The sequence below is a fragment of the Plectropomus leopardus genome, chromosome 4 (assembly GCF_026936395.1).
Source record: "Plectropomus leopardus strain MGB_pleo_1.0 chromosome 4, ASM2693639v1, whole genome shotgun sequence".
Taxonomy (NCBI): Eukaryota; Metazoa; Chordata; class Actinopteri; order Perciformes; family Serranidae; genus Plectropomus; species Plectropomus leopardus.
The window spans coordinates 38,385,857-38,407,794 of record NC_142179.1 but is presented as its reverse complement, the minus strand read 5'-3'; the positions used below and the strand labels follow the sequence as shown (position 1 = coordinate 38,407,794).

The window sequence follows — 21,938 nt, the reverse complement described above, 5'->3', positions numbered from 1 at the left end:
GAGTTGCCCAAATGAGGTTTTCACTTTCAGTCGGGTGTTTCTCATAAAATGGCTGAATGTGCTCAGAGGTGTTGCATCTCATGACTTTGCCTGAACACAATAACAAGACTTTGCATAGCTAAATCGTCATTTATTTACAGGTGTCGCACTACTGACACAAATCAAGTGTAACACACTGATAGTCTAATTACATATGAAAATACTGTATGTTCTGACAACAATGCACAACTTTAGAAAACCCCCTGCAATGACAAGCAGATGGCTCCTGGACTACCCACTCAGACACAAACATCTAAAGAAAATAAACCTCCATGAAAAAATCATAGAACAAATAACAATGTAAAAAGCTCAGTCTTTTTGAAAATGTACGAGCCAGCTGGTGGCTGTCTTTAGTCAGTAATTTCTGCTGGAGCTCATAGAGGCGTGGTTGGGGTGGAGGTGGTGGTGGAGACAGTCACCGGGTGCAGCCCCAGATCCAGAGATGGAGTTTCATCTGGTGGCGGGGGACTCTTCTTCTGGGCGTCCAACTTCTCCGTTAGCTGGGTGTACAGCTCCTTCACTGGCTCGCTGCTCTGTGGTCAACAGGCACAGCATCACACACACGGTCAGGACAGACAATACAGAAAAAACACTCCAAACATGACATGTGTGGCTAGTCCTCCCTCCCATACTTCCATCTACTCCGTGTTAAAGCTGCAGTGTGACACTGAACTGATAAACTGGATCCATCATATATGTGTTAGTGTGAAATCCTGTGCTGATATCTGAACTTTAACTCATGTTTGGGATGCCTCTGGGCACACACCATTTCCCCTTACCATGTTGTAATTAAATGCTAGAAATCAAAGATCCTGAAAAGAGGAGGAACTAACAGCGCATTTCCCGTTTACACAGAAAAGCAGCATACTTTCATACTTCATTTCAAATGGTCCTGACCATGGACTGAATGTATATTTAGTCAATGTGAAGCAGTGTTATGAAAAGAAACATCTTAATTCAATGAAAATATGTTTTTTTCTTTTTGATGGAGTAAATAAACATGAACACACAAGCAGGACAGCTTAAAGGTTTTTGTTTTACACAGATGAAGGAGTATTAAGGAAGCACAGTTCATTTTGTAAATATTTTTCATTTCATGATATGCATCAATACTGTATCATTATTAATATTGCAGCCCAATCTGTATGTAAATAGAGAACCTTGGGAATGAGTCCTAAAACCCCATTTGTTGAATGTCTTTTTGCTTAACAGCCTGAAATAAGGTCTGTGGATAACACAAGTTAAAGAGACTTTCATATGTTGTTCTACGATAAAATACATCAGTAAATATACCACTGTGAACTTTGAAGCCTGTGTGTGTCTTTAAAAGGGCATGTGCTAACAAGTGGCTAAATTAGACTAAAGCACATCATCACGCCAAACTAGGGTTGGGCAATATGGCTTTAAAATAATATTGCATTATATTGCGATACACAATATATATCTTGATAATTTGTAATGTCCTTTAAACTAATATTACCCATTAAAATACAAAGTTATTGAATAAATGACAGTTACACTTAAATCAAATCAAGTACCTACTGTCAAATAAAGTTGAATTCACTAATGTTATAGTAACATTTAATAAAATACAATTATAAGGAAGTTAAATAAAGTACTTTTATAATGACAGTATTGTTATAATTAAATAAATCAGAGTGGACACATGGAGTTTTTATTTTGAAGGATCTGGCTCATCTTAGACAGGAAGTGTTGATGTTTTTGCTGTGGACTTGAAGCTTCTGTTCCATCAAAAGTTGAATGTAAACATTAGCAGACAGTTTTTTTCCACAGAATGAGGATTCATCCACTGCAAGCTGAAAACAAACTAAAAGCTCTCCAGTTCAAATATCTTAAGATTCCAAAGTCACACGTGCTCCATGGTCACAAAATGTGACTAAATAGTCATGATCAGAGCTCTGCAGATAGAAAAACACAAAGTTTCACCTGCTCACACTACTGCTGCTACCACTCATTAAGTTAGACTGTTAGCACAGCACCATCAAAACTGATGATATTCACTCACACATTCCTTTGTGTGTGTGTGTATGATAGAGAGAGAGCTGGAGGACAGAGTGAGGGAACCCAAACTCTGGTGGCTTATAAAAATGATATGACAATTTATACCTGATGTTGGTATACTGGTATACCTGATCTAGTCATTTTATATATCGCACACGGAACAAGCTGCAATGCCTGGAGTATATTCCATATATTGCCCACCTCTACGCCAAACCGCAGCAAACACGGCTTTACAGCCTCTTGGTGGTAGGGCTGTTAATTCTTGTGAGCGTGGTGTAATGAGTTTATAGCCTAACATTAGCATTTCACATCTGGTGATCACATTTAAGCTTCAAAAATCCTGAAAGTGGTGTTTATTTGTGAAGATTATCTTGCTGAACAAAAGGTGTAAGTATTATAAACGCCTGTTTTCCACAGAGCTTTTTTTCTACAATAATCCAAAATCCAATGGAAAAATCTCATAGGCTTTTTGATGAGGGAACCAGGGTGATGCTAACTTCTGTATGCCATGTACACTTGAATTACTTGACTGAATAGAAAAATTACCACATTTACTACTAAACTAAATGAAAGATAAAATATCTGTGATAACGTCAGTGAAATAATTGATTGAGAGTTATGGTTGTGACCCCCCCCTCCTCTCTCCGGGTTCACTTTTTTGCACTTTGCCATTATTAATGTATTTTTATCTTTTTCCTCAATAATAGTAGCACTGGTTTTATAGTATTAAGCACTTAATTGCAGTTTTGCTTGTATGAAAAGTGCTATACAAATAAAGTCTTGTTGATTGATTGAGTCTGTACACAAACCTTGAGGTCGCTGCAAGGCAGCACAGCCACCAAGCTGAACCTCTTTGGCAGCACTGTTGCTTTTTCCTTCATTGTCTGACTTGAATGATATTACGCAGTGATCTATCAGGGTATTAAAATCCCTTTCCACTTCTTCAGCCATATTGTACACATAGATGTCAGTAAGAAGAAATACAGCTGGATGTAGAAAATCTCAGACACACTTCCAAAATGACACTTTTAAAGTCAAAGTGTCCCTCTGAACTGGATACAAATCCCCACAGAAACAGTGAGTTCACCAGGAAACAGAGGGTTACTGGGGCTGCAATTTTTGATGGGCTTGGGGGAGAAAAATCTCAGACATAAAAACAAGTCACCCTGACTCCACTGGACTGAAACATTCAGTTCAAATGCAGCTGAGACTCACATTTTGTTGTTTCGTGTATGAGGTGTTTGAAAATGCCCGGTCTCTGTGGAGCTGTGGGTTAGGGAGACCTCTTCCTGGTTCTACACGTCACTACAACCCCGGTCAATATCAAAGCACAAGCTTAATGTAGATATGAAGCCAACCTGTTTTGGAGGTTCAAGAGTTTTCATCAAGGTTTCCATGTATGATGGCAGCACTTTGTGGTGGAGATGCAGCAACATCCGGAGGGTGTGTCTGTGGACGTTCTCTTTACTGGGAAACAATCAGATAGAAACCAATTCTGTCAGGAAGGTTTTGAGTCCACTGAAATAAGAATAATGTTGCAGGGTCCAGAGGAGCTGTGATGTCATTTAGCATTATTAGGTCAAAAAAACAGCTCAGCCTGCTCAGTGCTGTCTCAGTCCACTGTGTGTCATGCTGACAATGCACTCTAAATACATGAACTCTCTACACTAGAATCTCTGGGCATGCAGTTAGTAAGAGTCAGCCCACCTGGAGTAAGATGTAAGAAGGAAGCCATCGAAAACAACAGAACAAAAGTCCTCGGATCCAAACTCATCAGAGAGAAGGGTGAGATGTCCCGTCAGCAGGTGCAGGAAGATATCACCAAAGGCCATGTCATTGTAGGTCTCCACTGTGGGAAATAGTACAGAGCTAACTCTTATTTTGAAAAGTCATTAAGTTCCCCCTTTACATGGATGGATTCTTTGTACAGCTGACTCTGCTGGTGTCATTTACTGCACACACAATGATCCAAACTGCTAACCTAAACAGTGTCAGAGCCTTTCTCTCACAATTACACACCGGATCAAATGTCAATCTTTAAAATTAACTAAAAACACAATTCAACTGAGAACTGGCACAAACATGAAAATCAATTAACCCTTTGAAATCAGTGCACTTTGGCTTCATTTCTTTCAAAAACATGGGAGAAAGAATAATTTAACCAAAAATTAGAAGGGGAAAAAAGGAAAAAGGTAAAAAAAAAACAAACAAAAAACCCCCCCACAGAAATTACATGGAAAAAGGAATTAAACTTTTATACCATGGCAATGTAATTTTAAATGTCATTATGATAGACAGAGTTTTTCCCTAGCTTTTTTTTTCTCTTTTCCCCAGATATAGTATTGAAAAGTGATGTCGATCCAGGTTTTAAAAGTTCAAGAAAAATAATAGAAACTCCCACATCAGAATGCTCTGGTTAACCAAATTAAATGTCAGGGAAAAAATGATCTTTCTGCTTCTGCATTATGGTTGCAACCTTTAAAAGGCTGTGGCTTTAGATACTCAAAAGACACTCAAAGCAGCAGAATGATACTCACCGAGGAGGGGGAGTAACCTCTGTAAGGCATTCTTGTTCCTCAGTTTGGCGATGTGAAGGACGTAGTAAAGACCCATTTCACAGGCCACTCTGTTCTCCTGCAGGTACCTGACAGCGAGCAACACACACTGTCACAATACTGAGGACATCAAGTCAAGTTTTATTTATAAAGAGAATGATCACAAATCACAGTTTCCCTCAGAGGGCTTTAAAGCATAAGAAATCCCTCTGTCCTTAGAACCTCACACTGGCTAAGAAAAAAGTCCCCCAAAAAACACTTATACTGGTAAAAAAAAAGGTTGAAACCTCAGGAAGAACGACTGAAGAGGGACCCCCTTCTAGGATGGACAGACGTGCAATAGATGTCATGTGTACATCAGACACGACAGAAAAAGACAAACATCTTTGACTGAAAGAGCATTACAAAGAGGGCCTTGAATTTCCAGTAAGTGGTAGTTTCTATTCCAGATATTTTTTAACGCTGCTTATCTAACGACCTTTGGGCTGTCTCACAGTTTTGCTGTGACTCAGAGGAGTCGTCTCACAGGGGTCCTTTCTGGCTGTCAGCATGTCATGTTTTGAGTCTTGTTGCTGCTTGTAGCTCCTCATGTGGGAGCCGTGTTCATGTTGCGCACTCACACATGACCAACGAGAGCTTGCAGTGATGTTTTTTAAAATAACTTGGCACGTTGGGGCTCGAGACACTTGCATTAATTCTGCTGAGCAGTATGGAGATATTTTGTGGTTTTATTACGTTTTTTTTTTTCCACGTTTGAATGCCGGTCACCATTTGCTGGTTTGTTTGGGAGATGAGTGCAACGCCTTTTCCCCGTGAACTTCTGGCACTGTTTTGTGAACTATAAAACCTCACCTGACTTTCCATCAGCTTAGGGTGAGTAGATAATGACTGAATTTATATTTCTGGGTGACTTATCCCTTTAAGAAAAGTCTAGGTCTGATTCATGACATATTCTCAAACCCCAGAATTGTCTTTCATTGTGCTCGTATGTTGAAAGTGTGTGCGAGTTTATCCTAATTAACAGCCTGCAAATCCCCATAAAAAATAAGAGACTGAGGATGTAGTGATCTATCCAGACTGACTGACTTCAGTGGAAGACGTCGAGGTTAAATGTTGTTTTCCTGCTAACCCTCTTTTCTCACCTTTTCACACAGGCCTGGTAAAGGAAACTCTGAGATACTGCTGCTGACAAAAAACCTTCCTATGAGGTGATGCCAAATGATGTCCCCCTGTGTCCTCGGGCTGTATTTACCTGTTGAAGGCATCAGGCAGGGTGGTGGGGTATGTTAACGAACTCTTCTCTTCACTGGGAAGCTTCTGTTCCACGATGAACGTGTGATCATCAACAACTACTGACATCATGGCAGGCAGGAAGCGGGTCACCACCTCCAAATCCTGACAGTCAGCACACACCAAGACAACTTAACGTCAACAGCTGACAGTCCGTTTATTTCACTGGGCTTTAATGCAATGACCTTCGTTTGGTCTGTAACCAGAGCAGGCTACAAAAAAAGAGAAGCTATAAACACACAGATTGGCTTAGCCTTAATGTGATTTTATGAGGTGATGCACAGACACATCTGAGGTGTACACTGTACTTACCAAACGAGGCTCTTTAAACACCTGGCTGTCAATCATGTCCCACGCTCCCTGACCCAGAGACAGCATCCTCAGCAGCAGCATCAGGTCTGGACTGTCCTGTTAACAAACATAGACACAAGCTGACCCTCTGGTGATTAAAGAGACTGTGTGAGGGAAAACACACTGTGAAAACACATTTACTGAGGTGGAAAAACTCTTCATCCATTAACGCAAATTGAAATGGCCTTGGTGTCATACAACAGTCTTTTGGACGTAAAATACACAATTTAAACAAGAGAGATGGAAACATGCAGAGAGAAAACAAATTATTGCATGCTGTCTGATGGCACACACACATGAAACTACAATTTTGATGCTTTAAAATTTATGGTTAGTAACTTATAAAAAAAAACTTAGTGTTAAATTTACTTAAACTGTCACAATATCGTGAAAGAATTCAATGAGACAGTTGTTCCTCCTCCTCTTCCTGCTGCCTCTAATACCATTTTTCCATAGTCACTTTTTGGCTGCACTGATTTGCATTTCCATCATCAGTTTAGACGTGCTGTGCCACGCCAAGCCACGCATGAGATGGACCTTCTCCAGAGTGGGTCCAAAAGTACAAACGCCCACAGTCAAGCGGGTAGCAGTGATGTCTTGCAGTCCGCAGCCAACTCCTGGCGGCCCCCTTCTCCCCCTGAAATGAGCCTGTGTGATGTGAGACTCCTCTCACCTTTGTTTTTGCAGGAGAGCATAGAGGAAGGCGTTTTCTAAAGTCTCTGTGTTCAGGTCTCCGTCTCTCTGTAGCTTCGGACTGAATCTCTGTGGTTTGGAGTTCAGTTCATCTCCTGTGTCCTGTTTGGACTTTAGAGCTCTGCTTTATTTTACTGTTTCATGTTAGCTTTCAGCCATACAGGAGTCTGCTAGGTAACTGTCGAAAACAGATTTCCTTACTTTGCAACTTCACAATAAAAGCCTTTACATAAAAAATAACGAGGGATTTTTATTGTGAAGAAACTATGGGAGATGAATTGTGTTTCACTTCTGTTTCACAGATTGATTGAACTTTTAGCTGCTCTTTAATAAAAAAATAAGTCTTCTAATGCAGCAGGGAAGACAGCAAAAGCAGAAACAGCCTCAGTGAGATGTAAAATGAAGAGCTGCAGACAGCAGGATGTTACTGCAAACAGCTCACCTCCAACAGGTGAACTTCTTTACCTGCCTGCTGTGTGATGGAAAAACACACACACACAAAGAACTGGGGACTTACACCCGCTGCTTTTAAACACCATCCCTCTAACAAGCCATCATCAGTTACAGACACACCTTGAAGCAGGTAGTCCTGTTGGAATGGAGATGATAATCTCTGCAGAGCTGGGTCGACGGGCTGAGTCGAACCAAAATGACTGCTGAATAGCAGCATGGTGGCATTTGCTAGAATCAGACCGTGGCATTGTCAGCAACAGCCAATCAGAGCCGAGGAGTCTCCATAGCAGTTGTCAATCATGTCAATCATTGAAACTGCAGCCAAACAGCAAAACTAAGAAGTGCTGATCAAATATGAATCAAGATTCTGTTCCTGCATCGCCTATTTCAGAATCTTGATTTATATTTGATCATCAATATCAAGTTTGACAGTCTGGCTGGAGTTCACGAGCAGTGAATGACAACTGCGTTAGAGCACTCTGATTGTTTTCACTCACATGCTATAAGGGTGGGGGGTCCCGGAGGCCCGGCCCAGGTTGACCTGGCCTGGCTGGGGGGGTACACAGGGCGAGCAGAGGTCCCTCAATGCAGTCGCGGGTAAAGTGCGGTAGTAACTTTGACTCTCTTATGGTAGCCACGGCTGGTTCTGGGGGTGAGATGAGACCCCCATGGTGGGCTGGAATTGAGGCAGGGGTCCCTGAGGCCAGGCCGGGGTCAGAGTGAACCTGACTCTGCGACTCTGCAGAGTCAGGCTGAAGGACCTGGTGGTGGTGGTGAGGAGGAGGGGAAAATGTTGGAAATTCATCCCGGGGATGAACTATTATACATCCATAGCTGCTACGGCTGCTACCGCCAGTACCATACATCCATGGTAGAAAACAGTTACATTAAAAGATCAATTTTTGGTTTGTATGAATTGATATCGGGCCGTTTAAAGGAAAATCGATTCAAATCAATAAAATCGATTTTTTTAACCCAGCCCTACAAAATTATATAATGAGCACACAGATCAAATCAGGTTTGATTTCAGGTGAATGAACACTAGTTTTACACAACCAAACGAGTCTTCATTGTTGGCTGCGTTTTTTTCACTAGTGTTGTTTTTATAGTGACACTGTTCGATCATTTCATCACTATTCATGTTTAATCTTTACATATGCGCTCTAGAGTTTTCTTGAAAACTAACACTTGTGTTTACATTCAGTGGTATGGGCTTTCCACACCAAGAACCATATCTACAACTATAAAAAGAGTTTTAAAATAAATTTCAACTCAAGGGGATGATGGAGTCCACACTACAACTATAAGGACAACCAAAGAGGTGAACAATATCATGTGGATCACTCCTTGAGCAATTTCATGTATGACAGAAAAACTAACAGCCAATCAGAATCCGTCTTATTTAGACGTTGCATCAACATAGATCCAAACATCTTATTTGGTGCACAAAATGTCTGTTTTGATATTGAAAAAGATGTATGAAGCTGTGGACTATTTTACGGTTTGGTTTTCTTTTTGTTTTTATTCCTGTGAATTAAATCATCGTTAATTGATTTGTCACCCTGACTATAGCAGATTCTGGCCAGTAGGTGGTGCTGTTGACTACTGTCAGCAGAAGGAAAGGAGAGAAAAAAAGTCCAGAATGTTGATTAAAAAACATCACCTACAATAAATATAACGATTAATAGGCTACATAGCAAACTTTTAATTTAGATCCAAATCCTCTGAATTTACAGTGTTCAGTTTGGGTGTTCTAAGTATATTTCACAGGCGTTTTCCTACAAAATAAAGTTTCAAGAATGCATTACTGCAGATTCTCTCTTTCATTTAGGATTTAGGAACAACCTTTAGCATGATATCATCACTCAATCACTGCTATTAACTGCTACATGACCTATTATAGGGCTGCAGATGACACAAGTCATTTTTTCCTGAGACATGCAGGCGAACACTCTCTGGCACTGTTGGGGTCTCTGAACTTGCTTTTGTCTATACTGATGTCCTTTTTTATCATCGCCATAATGTCAGCTAACGGATGTTGACTCAGACCAATGAATGAATGAAACTTCTACATCTAAACTACCCTTGTAAAAGAATGTTTGATTCAATTCTTGTCATATTTGAAGAATTTGGTAAAGCCATATCCTTCTAGTTTTCTGTTTGTTTCTCCTCAGCCTCCTCACAGCGTACAGCAGCAACAGCTCATCAACATCCATTTTCATGGAGTTTGTAGCGCGTGTTCTGCAACGCTGTCTACAGACTGTTAGCGTTCATCAGTGTGGATGCTCACATCGATATAGTTATGGTTATAGTTGTTGTGCTTGGTGTGGACGGCTCTTAACTTACAAAACCACACGTGTGTATTCTAAACATGTTGAATGAATATAATTCTTTATAAACTATTTGCAAAGCCACAATCATCAAACCAAAGTAGTCTTTTCCCCTTTTTTTGCTGGCTTGTTGAGTTTCTTGCCTCATCAGCGCCCCCCCCAGCTGTCAGTCGGTAGAGCACCATGACACCATCAGCATGATTGTGTATCATGTTGCTTGTGTCCTTGTGCACAGTATGCTCACCCTGGGTAAAGCATCCTGACTCAGCAGCTCCTGCAGGTTCCTCATGATACTCAGGACCAGGGTGTTACAAGCAAATGGGTCACACAGGATCATGGACAGGTCCCTGCATTAAGACATGCAGATTCATTCATTCATTCATCAGAGTTCAGCAGCTTTGTTCAGAAACTTTACTGCTCCCCTCATCTCTTACCCGAGGACTTGCTCTTGTCCTTTCTTCACTCCATCCAGGAAGCCCTGCAGCTCTCTGGCTCGCTTGCCGTCCACAAACTTCTCCCGGATGCAGGCGTCTAAACACCACGTGAACTGTCCCGGCACACAGAGAAGGAAATGTAACCCAAAGCTCAAACACAGGACATACAAGGTTTAGGGCTGGTGAAACCAAACTTATTCACCATCACTGTTAGTTTCCTGACCTTATGACAGGGGTCCACAGAGCAGATCTCACTAATGTCCAGGTCGTGCAGAGACATCAGCAGCTCTGCTCTCAGTGTGCAGTAATGGACATTTCGCGTTCGCAGAAAGAGTGTTCGTAAAAACTGCAGCACCATGTCGTATAGCTTCACGTTCTTTCCGATCATCTGTGTCAGCTTTAAGACCACCTACAACGACACAAGACACCACCATCTCACACAGATATTCACCAACATTTAAACATCCAGCACAAACCTCCACGTCTCTCCTTTTAAAACAGTTAGATTGTAAAAATCTTGATAGTATTTTTTACTTTTTTCATTAGACATGAACTATTGGCTGAGAGCAATGTTGAAAATAACAATTTGGCCAACAGCAGGTACCAATACCAGTGGCTTGTCTTGTTGTTGCCTATTATTCCACCTTTTGTTACAGGGAATCAAAGAAATCTTCATTATAAAACATTATGGAGCAGTTTTAAAGCTGTTTAGAACAGCATAACACTTACCTTTGAATGAGCACAAATTCTATCACACAAATATATAAAAAAAACTTTAATATAACCTTCTCTCAAACAAAAAAATGTTGCTTAAAAAGTTGCTCCAGTCTTCTTTATCATACTATATATAACAACTCAAAATTACCTTACTATCTATTTTATATTGCTAACAACTGTATTTATTCAAGTTTCTCACCATAATCTACATATTACAAGATTACATTTGAACACATCATGATAACATTATCACTGACCTTACTCATTTTAACTGAAGATAGCTTAAACACATCATAATGGAACTCAATGTGATCTCTGTCAGCAGATAGTTCCAGCCACCAGCTGCGAAAAGCTAAAGGCTGTTGTTAACGCGCTCTCCTCCAAAAGAACACAGATTCATTGTTCACAATAAGGCATTCTCTGGGACCCAATATGGTGTGTCCTTTGACACGTTGATTGTGAGTTTACTGTGTCCTTTCCTCACAAAGACATCTCAGGGAAGATCTCTGTTCTGTCCCGAACATGTTTTCTATTGTCTACAGGACGACAGTATGTTTGTCTCAAGCCCTGTTTTTTGTCTGCGCTAAACTGATGTGACACCTGTCATATTGTTTGCCGACAGGCTGACAGCTGTCAACAACGCTATTATCAGCCAATAAATGGGCGCATCTCTAATTTTTATTGTAATTTTTGTGTTCCATATTTATGTTTCTTGACTTTTATTTTTTTTTATTTCTCAATAAGTTAATTGTATGCACCAAAAACCAAGGCTAACTTCTTTTAGGTGAAAAGCGACTTGGCAGTAAATGTTATTGTGATTCTGATGTCTCAAAGAATTTGGTTAGTGTTTATTAGACGTGATGAGATGACTGTGACTCACCTCGCCTTGGCGTCGTGTTTTGGGAGAAGGGCTGAAGAAGTTGTGCAGGATGGAAAGGTCGCTGCTGAACAGAGCTGCTTCCTTCTCAACAATGTACTGCTTTAGGAGGGGAGACACTTCATCCCCAAACAGAGCCTGGTTGTCCTGCCAGATCTGCCGTTTCACCTCCACAGCACACACCTTGTACAGCTCCTTATCAGCCATCACCATCTTCAGTTTCTTCTCCGGTACCTGCAGGAGGGAGCATCCGTTATTGACATGTTAAGTCATTGTTAATGTTTATAAAGCACTGCCACTGTGTATGTCATAAGTCACACTTGAGCCTGATGCTGTTGTGCCTGTCACACATCTGTAGAGTCTGCGATGCCGGCATGCTGTCTAAAATCACACAGTGAAGCGGCATGATGCTGCTGTTGTTTGGTTTTGTGTTAAAATGCAAAGGCAGCAAAAAGAAGGGACTTAGTAGCAACTCAATAGCAGTATTTCTCCTACCACTATTAGGGTTCATAAAAATGTAACAAAAATATTTCCATCACCTTTCTGTGCCATACATGAAAAATAAGAATAAAAATCCAAGTCAAACTTTACCTGTCTCTTAAATGAGAAGGACTTACAGAAGAAGTCAGGTGTGGACTTTCTTTTATTAAATAGGGTAACACATTTATAATGAAATTTGCAATAACATTGTTACGATAGCTGTTCTTGTTTTTTTTTATATGGGAGTTTTGAATGTATGGCTTTAAAATATTATCACAATAATTTGAGCTTTATCGCTTTGACCCAGTCAGATAAAGACCTGCTGCAGGTCAAACCTGCATCACGCAGTCACTCTGTATGAGGTATTACATTATAAACATACCTTACTATCTGTGACTGAATACATGTGAACATTTGAATTTGAATTGATAAGCACACAAGATGTGATAAAACAAGTAAATAATAACAAAGATAGCAAGAATTGTGCTGGAGAGATTAAGAAACCTGAAGGGACTTCTAGTAAAAACCTGCCCTCTGGAATTTATAATCTTTTCAAATACTGACTGTGATTCTCTACTTGACATGACAATATAACAAACAAATAAGTGGTTATAACAATCACACATATACTACAGCAATAATGATGACAAGTTTGCATAAAGTGAGGACAGGTGTTCCACAGAAACAGTCCTCTGTATTTCTAAGCATGTTGTCTGAGAGTTGTGCAGTAATAGGGAGGTTAAATGTCCTGAGATCATCTTGTTGGATGTGAATGAACATCGGAGTTCATTAAAAAAAAAAGCAGCAGATTACTTAAACAGAGAAGCCGATGATTCCCAGCAATTTCACACAGTTGACAACACATCAACTCAGTGTAGTCTTTCCAGGACAGTTGTTCATCAACGAATACTCTGAAGAATTTTTCAGTATTACTGATAAAAAGTTACTGATAAAAATTACAGATAAAAAGTATTGTAGGTGATGTTTTTTAATCAACATTCTGGACTTTTTTTCTCTCCTTTCCTTCTGCTGACAGTAGTCAACAGCACCACCTACTGGCCAGAATCTGCTATAGTCAGGGTGACAAATCAATTAACGATGATTTAATTCACAGGAATAAAAACAAACAATAATCATTGTCAGTGACCCCAGCACTGCGGATTACATGCCAGCACAGTGCAAATCTATATTGTTTTTTTCATTCTTTAGGGGGAAACAGAGAGAAATAGTCCTACAGACACTCGCCTTGGGAAGATGCTTGAGCACCTGCATCACCACTGGCTGGATGGACGGCATTTTGACGAGAGGAAAGCTCTTCTCCAGCAGCTCTTCAAGCTTTCCATATCTGTTAATAAATAGGGAAAAAAGCACAGTAGCATCTAAGCCGCTTCCTTCAGAAAACATAGCTCAAAATCTTCAAACAATGACCCACCTGTCCTCGTCCTTGCCCTCTGCAATGATGGCCACTCGCTCCATCAGCTTCTCTCGAAGCTCGTCAAAGACAGACTGGTGGAACTCGAGCCGAGGCGTCCCGTGGAGGTCGAGGAAAGGAAGAGCAGACTGGAGGGTCGGCAGCAGGATGCCATTTTCCATCTGCAGGCATGTAACACATCAAAGACTCATCAGGGATTAGCTGTAGCAAGTCCGTCCAGAGCAGGATATCATCAAGACATTTGACAATTCAATAAAATCTTTAGAAAAAAACACTGGCATATAAAAAAGCTTCATCAAGCACCCCTTTATTTAAGCACAGCTCCATACAGTCTCTCAAACTAATTTTGACTGAAATTATTTCCTGATAATCTAGATATTACTTGTCGGTTAACACAGATACGTAAAAATTATGAAAACATAGATAAACTAGTACAGCCGAAAGGAGGTTAAAAACATATATAATAGCCAATGTGAATCAGCTTAAAGATTTATAAAACTACTTACATATAAATACTATTCCCTGTGCTGACACCCTGTCAAACCATTTCTTATAAATTCTTGCTTGTAGTTTTTATTAATATGTAGAAAGTTGACTGATGAGATAATTAAGAGAACAAAAGCCCAATACTACTACCTGATAGAGACATGAAACAATGCGAATAACACTGAGAAAAACTATTTCTCTTGAAATAATTACTTATTCCATTTATTGTTTTCTATCTGATGCTTTATCAGAAACATGAGTATTCTGAGCAGAGAGAAATAGGGGTATTTGTATGTCAGATGGTATCATATAAGCATCCCACTAATAAGCAATAATGAAGAGAAGGCACAGCAAGAGACAGAAAGCAACACCTTAAATCAGAGTAGCTGTGTGTAAAAGACGGTAACAGTCTGATCCAAAAACTGCAAAAGTCCGAATTGTGTCAACACTTAAAATACTATATACACACTAAATACACACAAAATACACTCTAAATACTTCAAACTATGTGCAGAGGCTGTATTTCTATGCCTTGTTTTAAAAAGCTACTTAAGTCATTTTAAGAAACATTATTCTATGCATTATTTTAACTCAGTACCACTAATATTCTGTTTTTAAAGAATAGGTTGGATTTTCTAAAGCAGGGTTGTATGAGGCACTTAACTATCACACAGTACCTACAAACTACTGTGGTCAGTCGGCACACCCCCAGTTTGGAGAAGCAGGCATGAGTCTGACACAGTAGCTCAGCAATGTACTGCTGTGGGTGGGGTTAGACATTAGATATAATTATGACCAGGAATTTTTTTTTGACTGCACAAGGGATAAAAGATTTGGAATGGCGGTTCGCAGGTAATGCAGTAATGCATAACAACGCCCTGATGGCAACAGAGAAAACTCACTGGCTCTAAGGACAAGTTTTATGATATTCTTCACACCTTATCATCCATTTTAACTATGTTCCAGTGTTTGGCTCTTACTTCATTTCATTTTCTCTGTTTCTATATGTATTTTTTTTTAATTGTAAAGAACTTTGTAACTGTGTTTTGAAAGGTACTAATTATCATAACATTAATTATCATTTTAATGAGGTACTCCACAGTGCACAGCAGAGCAAAGTGGCGCAGCCTGTTTTCAAGGTAAGCCACATTAAAATACACAGGGATACAGGTGGCAGGGTTTCCAGTGATAACTGCAGTGACATTCCACAAGTTTTAGTAATACCTTTCAAATTTTAACTATCACGATAACTGCGTGATCGCGGTGACTTGAAATCATGGTAAAAACTGATGGCGGGGTCCCAAATAAACACCCGCCGAGCACCAAAAGTGATCAAATCTTTTAAGGTTATTCACCACACTGGCGGGTAAATATTTATGCCAAAATAGTCACGTATCAACCTCTGCTGAGAATCTCCGGTGCGTTTTTATGGGCACATGGCATTGCTGCTCTGTGCCGCCGCTCCTGTACCTGTCTCTGTGTCACCTGCGCGGTGCGCCACGCCGTTTCGAGCGCTACTCGTTCTGCGGCTTTGTTTTCAGCACGAGACATCAGCTGATCACTAAACTATCACAAGCAGCCGGTATGCTGGGAGCTAACGCCGCGTGCATTCTGATGAAGGTTATATGATATTAAGACAGAGGCCCCGTAGTTTGAACCATCCCAGCAAACTCTTTTTGGCTCTCGCATTGACAGCGTCAGGGCAGTAGCTGCACTTCTTCCATTCTTCCCTTTCACAACAAAAGCCCTAGTCAGATACACAGGATCACAGCTTGCCAGAGGGAACTCATATATACACAGAGATTGTTTGTGATGAGATGTTCATAATAATTAATACTTTTACTTCAGATTTTACTCTGACCTCTTCTTTCCATTTGCATATTATCACAATTACATTTACTGAAATAAATGTAAATGTGAGGATAAAAAAGGCTATTTATTATTTTGTCTGGAAAAAAAATATGCCATCCATCCATTTTCTTCCGCTTATCCGGGGTCGGGTCGCGGGGGCAGCAGCCTAAGCAGGGAAGCCCAGACCTCCCTCTCCCCGGCCACTTCGTCCAGCTCTTCCCGGGGGACCCCGAGGTGTTCCCAGGCCAGCGTGTCCTGGGTCTTCCCCGGGGCCTCCTACCGGTGGGACGTGCCCTGAACACCTCACCAGGGAGGCGTCCGGGAAGAATCCTAATTAGATGCCCAAGCTACCTCATCTGGCTCTTCTCAATGCGGAGGAGCAGCGGCTCTACTCCGAGCTCCTCCCAGATGACAGAGCTTCTCACCCTATCTCTAAGGGAGAGCCCAGCCACCCTACGGAGGAAACTCATTTCGGTCGCTTATACCCGCGATCTTAAAATATGCTTAAAATATGATCTAAAAATATGCTTGGCTAGTAATTTTTTTCTTCCAGCCAAACTGGCTGATGAATGAAAAAGTTAATTGTGAACACTGACTGTCAGCCATAGCCGGCAGCAAATTCCAATATTCCATAATAACACATGAAGTTGCTGTCATTTGACTTTGCATGGTGCAATCTGTCTCAAACTTCACATCCTGCTAAAGTGTCACAGCCTGAAGACATCTACATGTCAATATCTGGCTGTAGCGCCACCATTCTACAACAAGAAAACAGACATCACCAGCCTCAACACTGCATGGAGGAAATACTAATTCACTGCTGCGTGGAGTGCTCCCCATTCTCAGAGAGGCATGGTCGCATCAGTTGGCGTCCTGCCAGAAGGCGAGGGCCCGTTCATCGCTGCTTGCAGCTTTAATTGTTATACGATATATTATTGTTTCCATTATTGCTGTACATCTCTTCCTGTTATTTAAGACATCTAATGCACGTCTGTCCGTCCTGGAAGAGGGATCCCTCTTTAGTCGCTCTTCCTGAGGTTTCTACTATTTTTTCCCCCGTTGCAGAGCTTTTTTGGGGGAGTTTCTCCTTTGACGATGTGAGGGTCTACGGGCAGAGGGATGTCGTATGCTGTAAAGCCCTCTGAAGCAAATTGTGTTTTGTGATGGGCTTTATAAATACAACTGAATTGAATTGAAATTGAAAACTGAATTTAATTGTTCCACATGTAACAGCGTTACGCATCAGGTCTGCAGTGAATACCTTTATATGACGCAGCTACATTCTGTTGATCACCTTATAGCGGTGATGTTACCTGGAATTGGTCGATGGCTTTCAGCGGCTCGGTGCAGTTGGTGAGAGTTTCCTTCAGGTCCTCTCCGTTAGAGATGCCGAGCTCCGGCAGCCCCGCGAACATCCCGCCGCTCTTTAATCACCGACTTCAGACTGAATCTGTCACTTCACTCCTCCACCGTGTGAGTTTGCAGCTGAAAAGAATCCCGCTTCCTACACAACACACCAACACATTGCCATTACGCTCTCCGCTGTTATTGCAAACTTCCTGTGTTGCAACTTTGTAAACAGTCCGTCAGAGACACAAGCGACGGAATGGTTCCACGCGTATGATCTGCGAGAAACAAGACGTATTAAACTCGGGGTTTCTTTTGTTATTATTGGGGGCTTTTTGTATAACGTTTATTTTTTTTCGTATTGTATGAATCATGAACTTTCAACTGGTTACTAATTAGGAGTGTTTTGTTAATGAATAATAACTTTAAACGTGTTAAGACCTTAGGGCTCATTTTACACGCTTTTCATTCTTCATTTTTTGATTACTTTTGCCGTGTTTTAACTGTGTAAACAAAACTGTTACATTCATACGGTTACCTGCATTAAATGAAACACATTCAAACTGCAGTCTGATCCCACAGCCATCAAACACAAAAACAAGCATGTATTATTTCTGGGTGTCATTCTGGGCCTTTGCGTTGAATGAGTCATTTTTACTATGTTCCACATGATAACGTCAGTTTTTAACCATATTTGGTATATGGAAAACATACATACTATTTTCACTTGGGGCAGTGTCACAATCAATGTTGCTGCCAATCAGGCTGTGCTAAAAAATAAATAAATAAATAAATAAATAAAAACAACTTGTATGTAGTAAATTGAAAATAATTCTTTTTTTTCATCAAAAAACATAGTGGCATCATTTCCAAAACTGGCTTAAAGGGTTAAAAATCTGAAACTTTATATTATGATTAATAATATTAATATAATATTTACGATTAGGACTGATGTTGGTTAAAGTATTGGTTGACTGCCGTGTCATTGCTTTTACTGGTAACCAATAAGTCAGTTTGCAGAAATACACAACATAATCTCTGGAGCCCTTTGTACTGGTCAGGCCCAGTAAATATTGTTTAGATAAAAAAAACTAAAAGCTTAGAAAAATGATTTGCACCTAATTAGTGCTATTCATACAAGACGTAAATGTGATACCTTTATTCAGCTGATAAATAAATAAATGAATAACTACAACTTAACTAAAACATCTGTTGGAGAAAATACCCCCACAGACACTATGACCACAGCTCAGCTCACAGAATGTAAATGATTTGGGTTTATTAGTTCAATTTTTCTTTTATGCCATAATTTGTATGCAATTGTGTCTGTTAATGTTTACTCAGGCATCCTCTGAAGTAAAAATGTGCTGTTTCTGTCACATCAAGGAGAAAACAGAGAAAGTAGGCTACTGTTGTCCAAAAGGAGTAGAGTGTAGGGTTTAAGGGAAACTATTGGCAGCAATAAAATATTATATTTTCATTCATTTTCAGTTTTAATTAGTGCATATGTAGCAGGGTAAATCATCCCACTTGCCATTACTTGTCCATTGATGTCACTATCAGTAATTATATGATTTGAATTATTTTATTTCAATACCATGTTGTTTTTTCACTGGGACTGGTGTTAAAGTGTCAATGTGTGCCCCCTGTTCGACCCCTGCAGACTGTCAGGGTCTGCCCCATGGATCTATTATAAATCTGGATACAGCCGTTGGGGTGGGGCCTTGTTCATTCTATGAGAGCTGCTCAGTGGTGCATGAAGCAGAGGAAACTCTTTTTCCAGGTTTAGAAAAGTGTAGAATAACTGGATCTACTGACCCATAGAGCATGCGTAGAAGTGATTAACAACATACGAACATGGCTGTTTGCTGCCGAGTGTACCCGAGCACTGACTCCGACTCACTGGCTCGCTCACACAGATGACCTGAGTGCTCATAGTGAACAGCGCCCGTTCACGAGCATTCCTCTCGTACTAGCTTAGCTTATTAGCAACAGCCACTAATTGATAGTATAATGACAGCGGTGCCGTCAGTTTTAATATTTACGTGATAATTAGATAATATTTATCACTCTATACACACACACACACACACACACACACACACACATATATACATACAACTTATCAGGGAATCATATCCTAATCACGACCAGAGAAATCATACAGAATCAAAGAGTGTTGTACCCACAAAAAGGTAATAAAAGATGGTGCCTTGTAATATTGCCCCGTGTATTATTAAACAGCTCAACTTTAAGTGAATACTACATTCAGTACCGTTTAGGACTGTCACTAGTGCTGTGTGCTCCTTACTGATAACCGGTTGTTTGAATACAGACAGTAGACTGTATATACGGTCTCTGGTACAGACACAGTAAGACGTCCATATTACAGTGTATAGATGTGTTGTAAAACGGTCAAAATGATGAATTATGATTTAAAAATCCCCATTACTAAGGCCGGCATGAAGCCTGTGTTGTGTCAGGGACTTTAAGAGTTACATGCGCGTTCATGCGGTAGAGTCCAGCGGATATTTTTTGAGACATATTGACTTTTCAGAACGCATTTTTTATAGCCATTATTAAAAACATGAAGTCCTAAATACGCAACATGCGCTATTTTCCGAATCAAGATTTGGAATTCCATGTTTCTCCAGACATAAAATGAATGTGCATCGGACCCGCGGGACTCTACCGTGTGAATGCGCATGTAACTCTAAGATTTTCTGACACAGCACAGGCTTCATACCGGCCGTAGTAATGGATATTTTTTACTGTAATTCGTAATTTTTCAATCACAATTCATCATTTTTAACATTTTACAACACATCCATATGCTGTTGGCTGTAAAGCTGTAATATGGACGTCTTACCGTGTCTGTATCAGAGACCGTATATACAGTCTACGGTCTGTATTCAAACAACCGGTTATCAGTGAGCAGTGCGGAGCACTAGTGACAGTTACTGAAAGGTACCGAACGCAGTATTTTTTTTAAAAGTTGAGCTGTGTAATAAAACACGGGGCAATATTACAGGCACCACCTTTTATTACCTTTGTATGGGCACAACACGTTCCGATTCTGTTAATTTGATTTCTCCGGTCGTGATTACTATATGATTCCCTGATGAGTTGTATGTATATGTGTGTGTGTGTGTGTGTGTGTGTGTCTGTGTCTGTCTGTGTGTGTGTGTGTGTCTGTGTCTGTCTGTGTGTGTGTGTGTGTGTAGAGATAGATAGATAAATATACCATTATCTGATAATCACGTAAATATTAAAATCAACAGTGCTGTCATTAGCTGCTGTTGCTAATAAGCTAAGCTACTACAAGAGCAATGCTGGAGCACTGGCGCTGTTTGCTTCGAGCACTCGGGTCATCTGTGTGAGCGAGCCAGTGAGTTGGAGACAATGCTCGGGTACACTCGTGCGTGTTCGGCTCTCGTTAATCACTTTAGGCATGCTCTATGGGCCAGTACATCCGGGTATTTTACACTTTTCTAAACCCGGAAAAAGAGTTTTCTCTGCTTCATGTGCCATTGAGCAGCTCTCATAAATGAGGCCCCACGGCTGTATCCAGACTTCCTTATAATACATCCATGGTAGTTCCACTTTCGGCCACTATGTAAATTTTGCTTCAGAGCATGGCGCACTTCCAGGCTTTCTTTAATAAGCTCTCTTTAACGGCTTAAAACATATTGTTTTGTTGTTGTAAAATTTATATATATTTCATGTAACAATGTTGAAAAGCCCTGCTGCTGTTGATTGTCTTGCTGTGAGGTAGTTTGTCATTTCACCACAATGTGACTTTGCTAGCTTGAATGTAACCTTAGCTTCAGAGGAAATGTTTGGTGTAACCTGGTTACCGACTGTTAGCTGAACGATTTCTTTCTGTTTTAGACTTAATGGGAGCTTTTATGATGACAAAGAATGCTGTGAGAGCTCTGTGTCATCACGTACATTTATTTTCATTCATTTTGTGTTCATAAAGCGTTGTGTGTTGTTTCATTTGTTGATTGTCGTTGCCAGTCTTCTGTATGCTGTCCCTGTGTTTTAATGGGAGCTTTTATGACAACAAAGGTTGCTGTGAGAGGTAATGCAATTCTGTGTCATCAGCTGTCCACAGTGTGCTGCCCGCGAATAAACGACTAACGAAGCCAAAGAAAGAAGGCCTTTGCCTGGTTAATCACACAATGCAAGAGAGAGTACACAAGCCACTACACATTGTCACCTGGCGCAAAGAATGAAGTTTTTTGTTAGCTTAGAATTAGCCCTTAGGAAGCACGTCCTCTTCCACAGAGTCCACCATGTTGCACCGTCTACAGTAGAATAGAACAGACAAACCAAACACTGGCTCTTGAGAGGGTCATTTGCATTTTATGTTACCTGAAGGCCACCAAAGAGCCCTATTTCTACCAAAAACTTTTGTGATTGTACCTTTGGAACCAAATGTAGTCCATATGGACATTACCTACACCCTACCGTTTCAAACACAAATAGTACTGTTAAATGTAGGTGTTGTCCCTCACTGCTCCTCCATTTCACTGTTTTTCCTTGTTTTTCACCGGTGATACAGAATGAAGTTGTGGT

At 40.4% G+C, this 21,938-nt stretch overlaps 1 protein-coding gene across 1 annotated transcript; it reads right to left on the bottom strand.

Moving 5' to 3' along the window:
* Positions 1–115: 115 nt before the first annotated feature.
* On the bottom strand, positions 116–17,577 carry nelfb (negative elongation factor complex member B). The gene is made up of 13 exons (XM_042489026.2): positions 17,324–17,577; positions 13,674–13,834; positions 13,487–13,586; positions 11,765–11,995; positions 10,391–10,576; positions 10,168–10,280; positions 9,978–10,080; positions 6,219–6,314; positions 5,869–6,011; positions 4,599–4,705; positions 3,769–3,910; positions 3,420–3,528; positions 116–572 (listed from the first exon to the last, which is right to left on the bottom strand). Exons 1-13 carry the CDS (start codon positions 17,423–17,425, stop codon positions 414–416), a joined length of 1,752 nt encoding a protein of 583 aa, XP_042344960.2. The 5' UTR covers positions 17,426–17,577; the 3' UTR covers positions 116–413.
* Between the last annotated feature and the right edge of the window lie 4,361 nt (positions 17,578–21,938).

Bases quoted from the DNA above. Each gene is read 5' to 3' on its own strand.
- nelfb (XM_042489026.2), bottom strand. From the start codon at position 17,425: ATGTTCGCGGGGCTGCCGGAGCTCGGCATCTCTAACGGAGAGGACCTG. The intron at 13,835-17,323 runs GTAACATCACCG...ACATGCCTGCAG, and splicing joins AAGCCATCGACCAATTCCAG to ATGGAAAATGGCATCCTGCT. The intron at 3,529-3,768 runs GTGGGCTGACTC...ATTGTTTCCCAG, and splicing joins CTTCTTACATCTTACTCCAG to TAAAGAGAACGTCCACAGAC.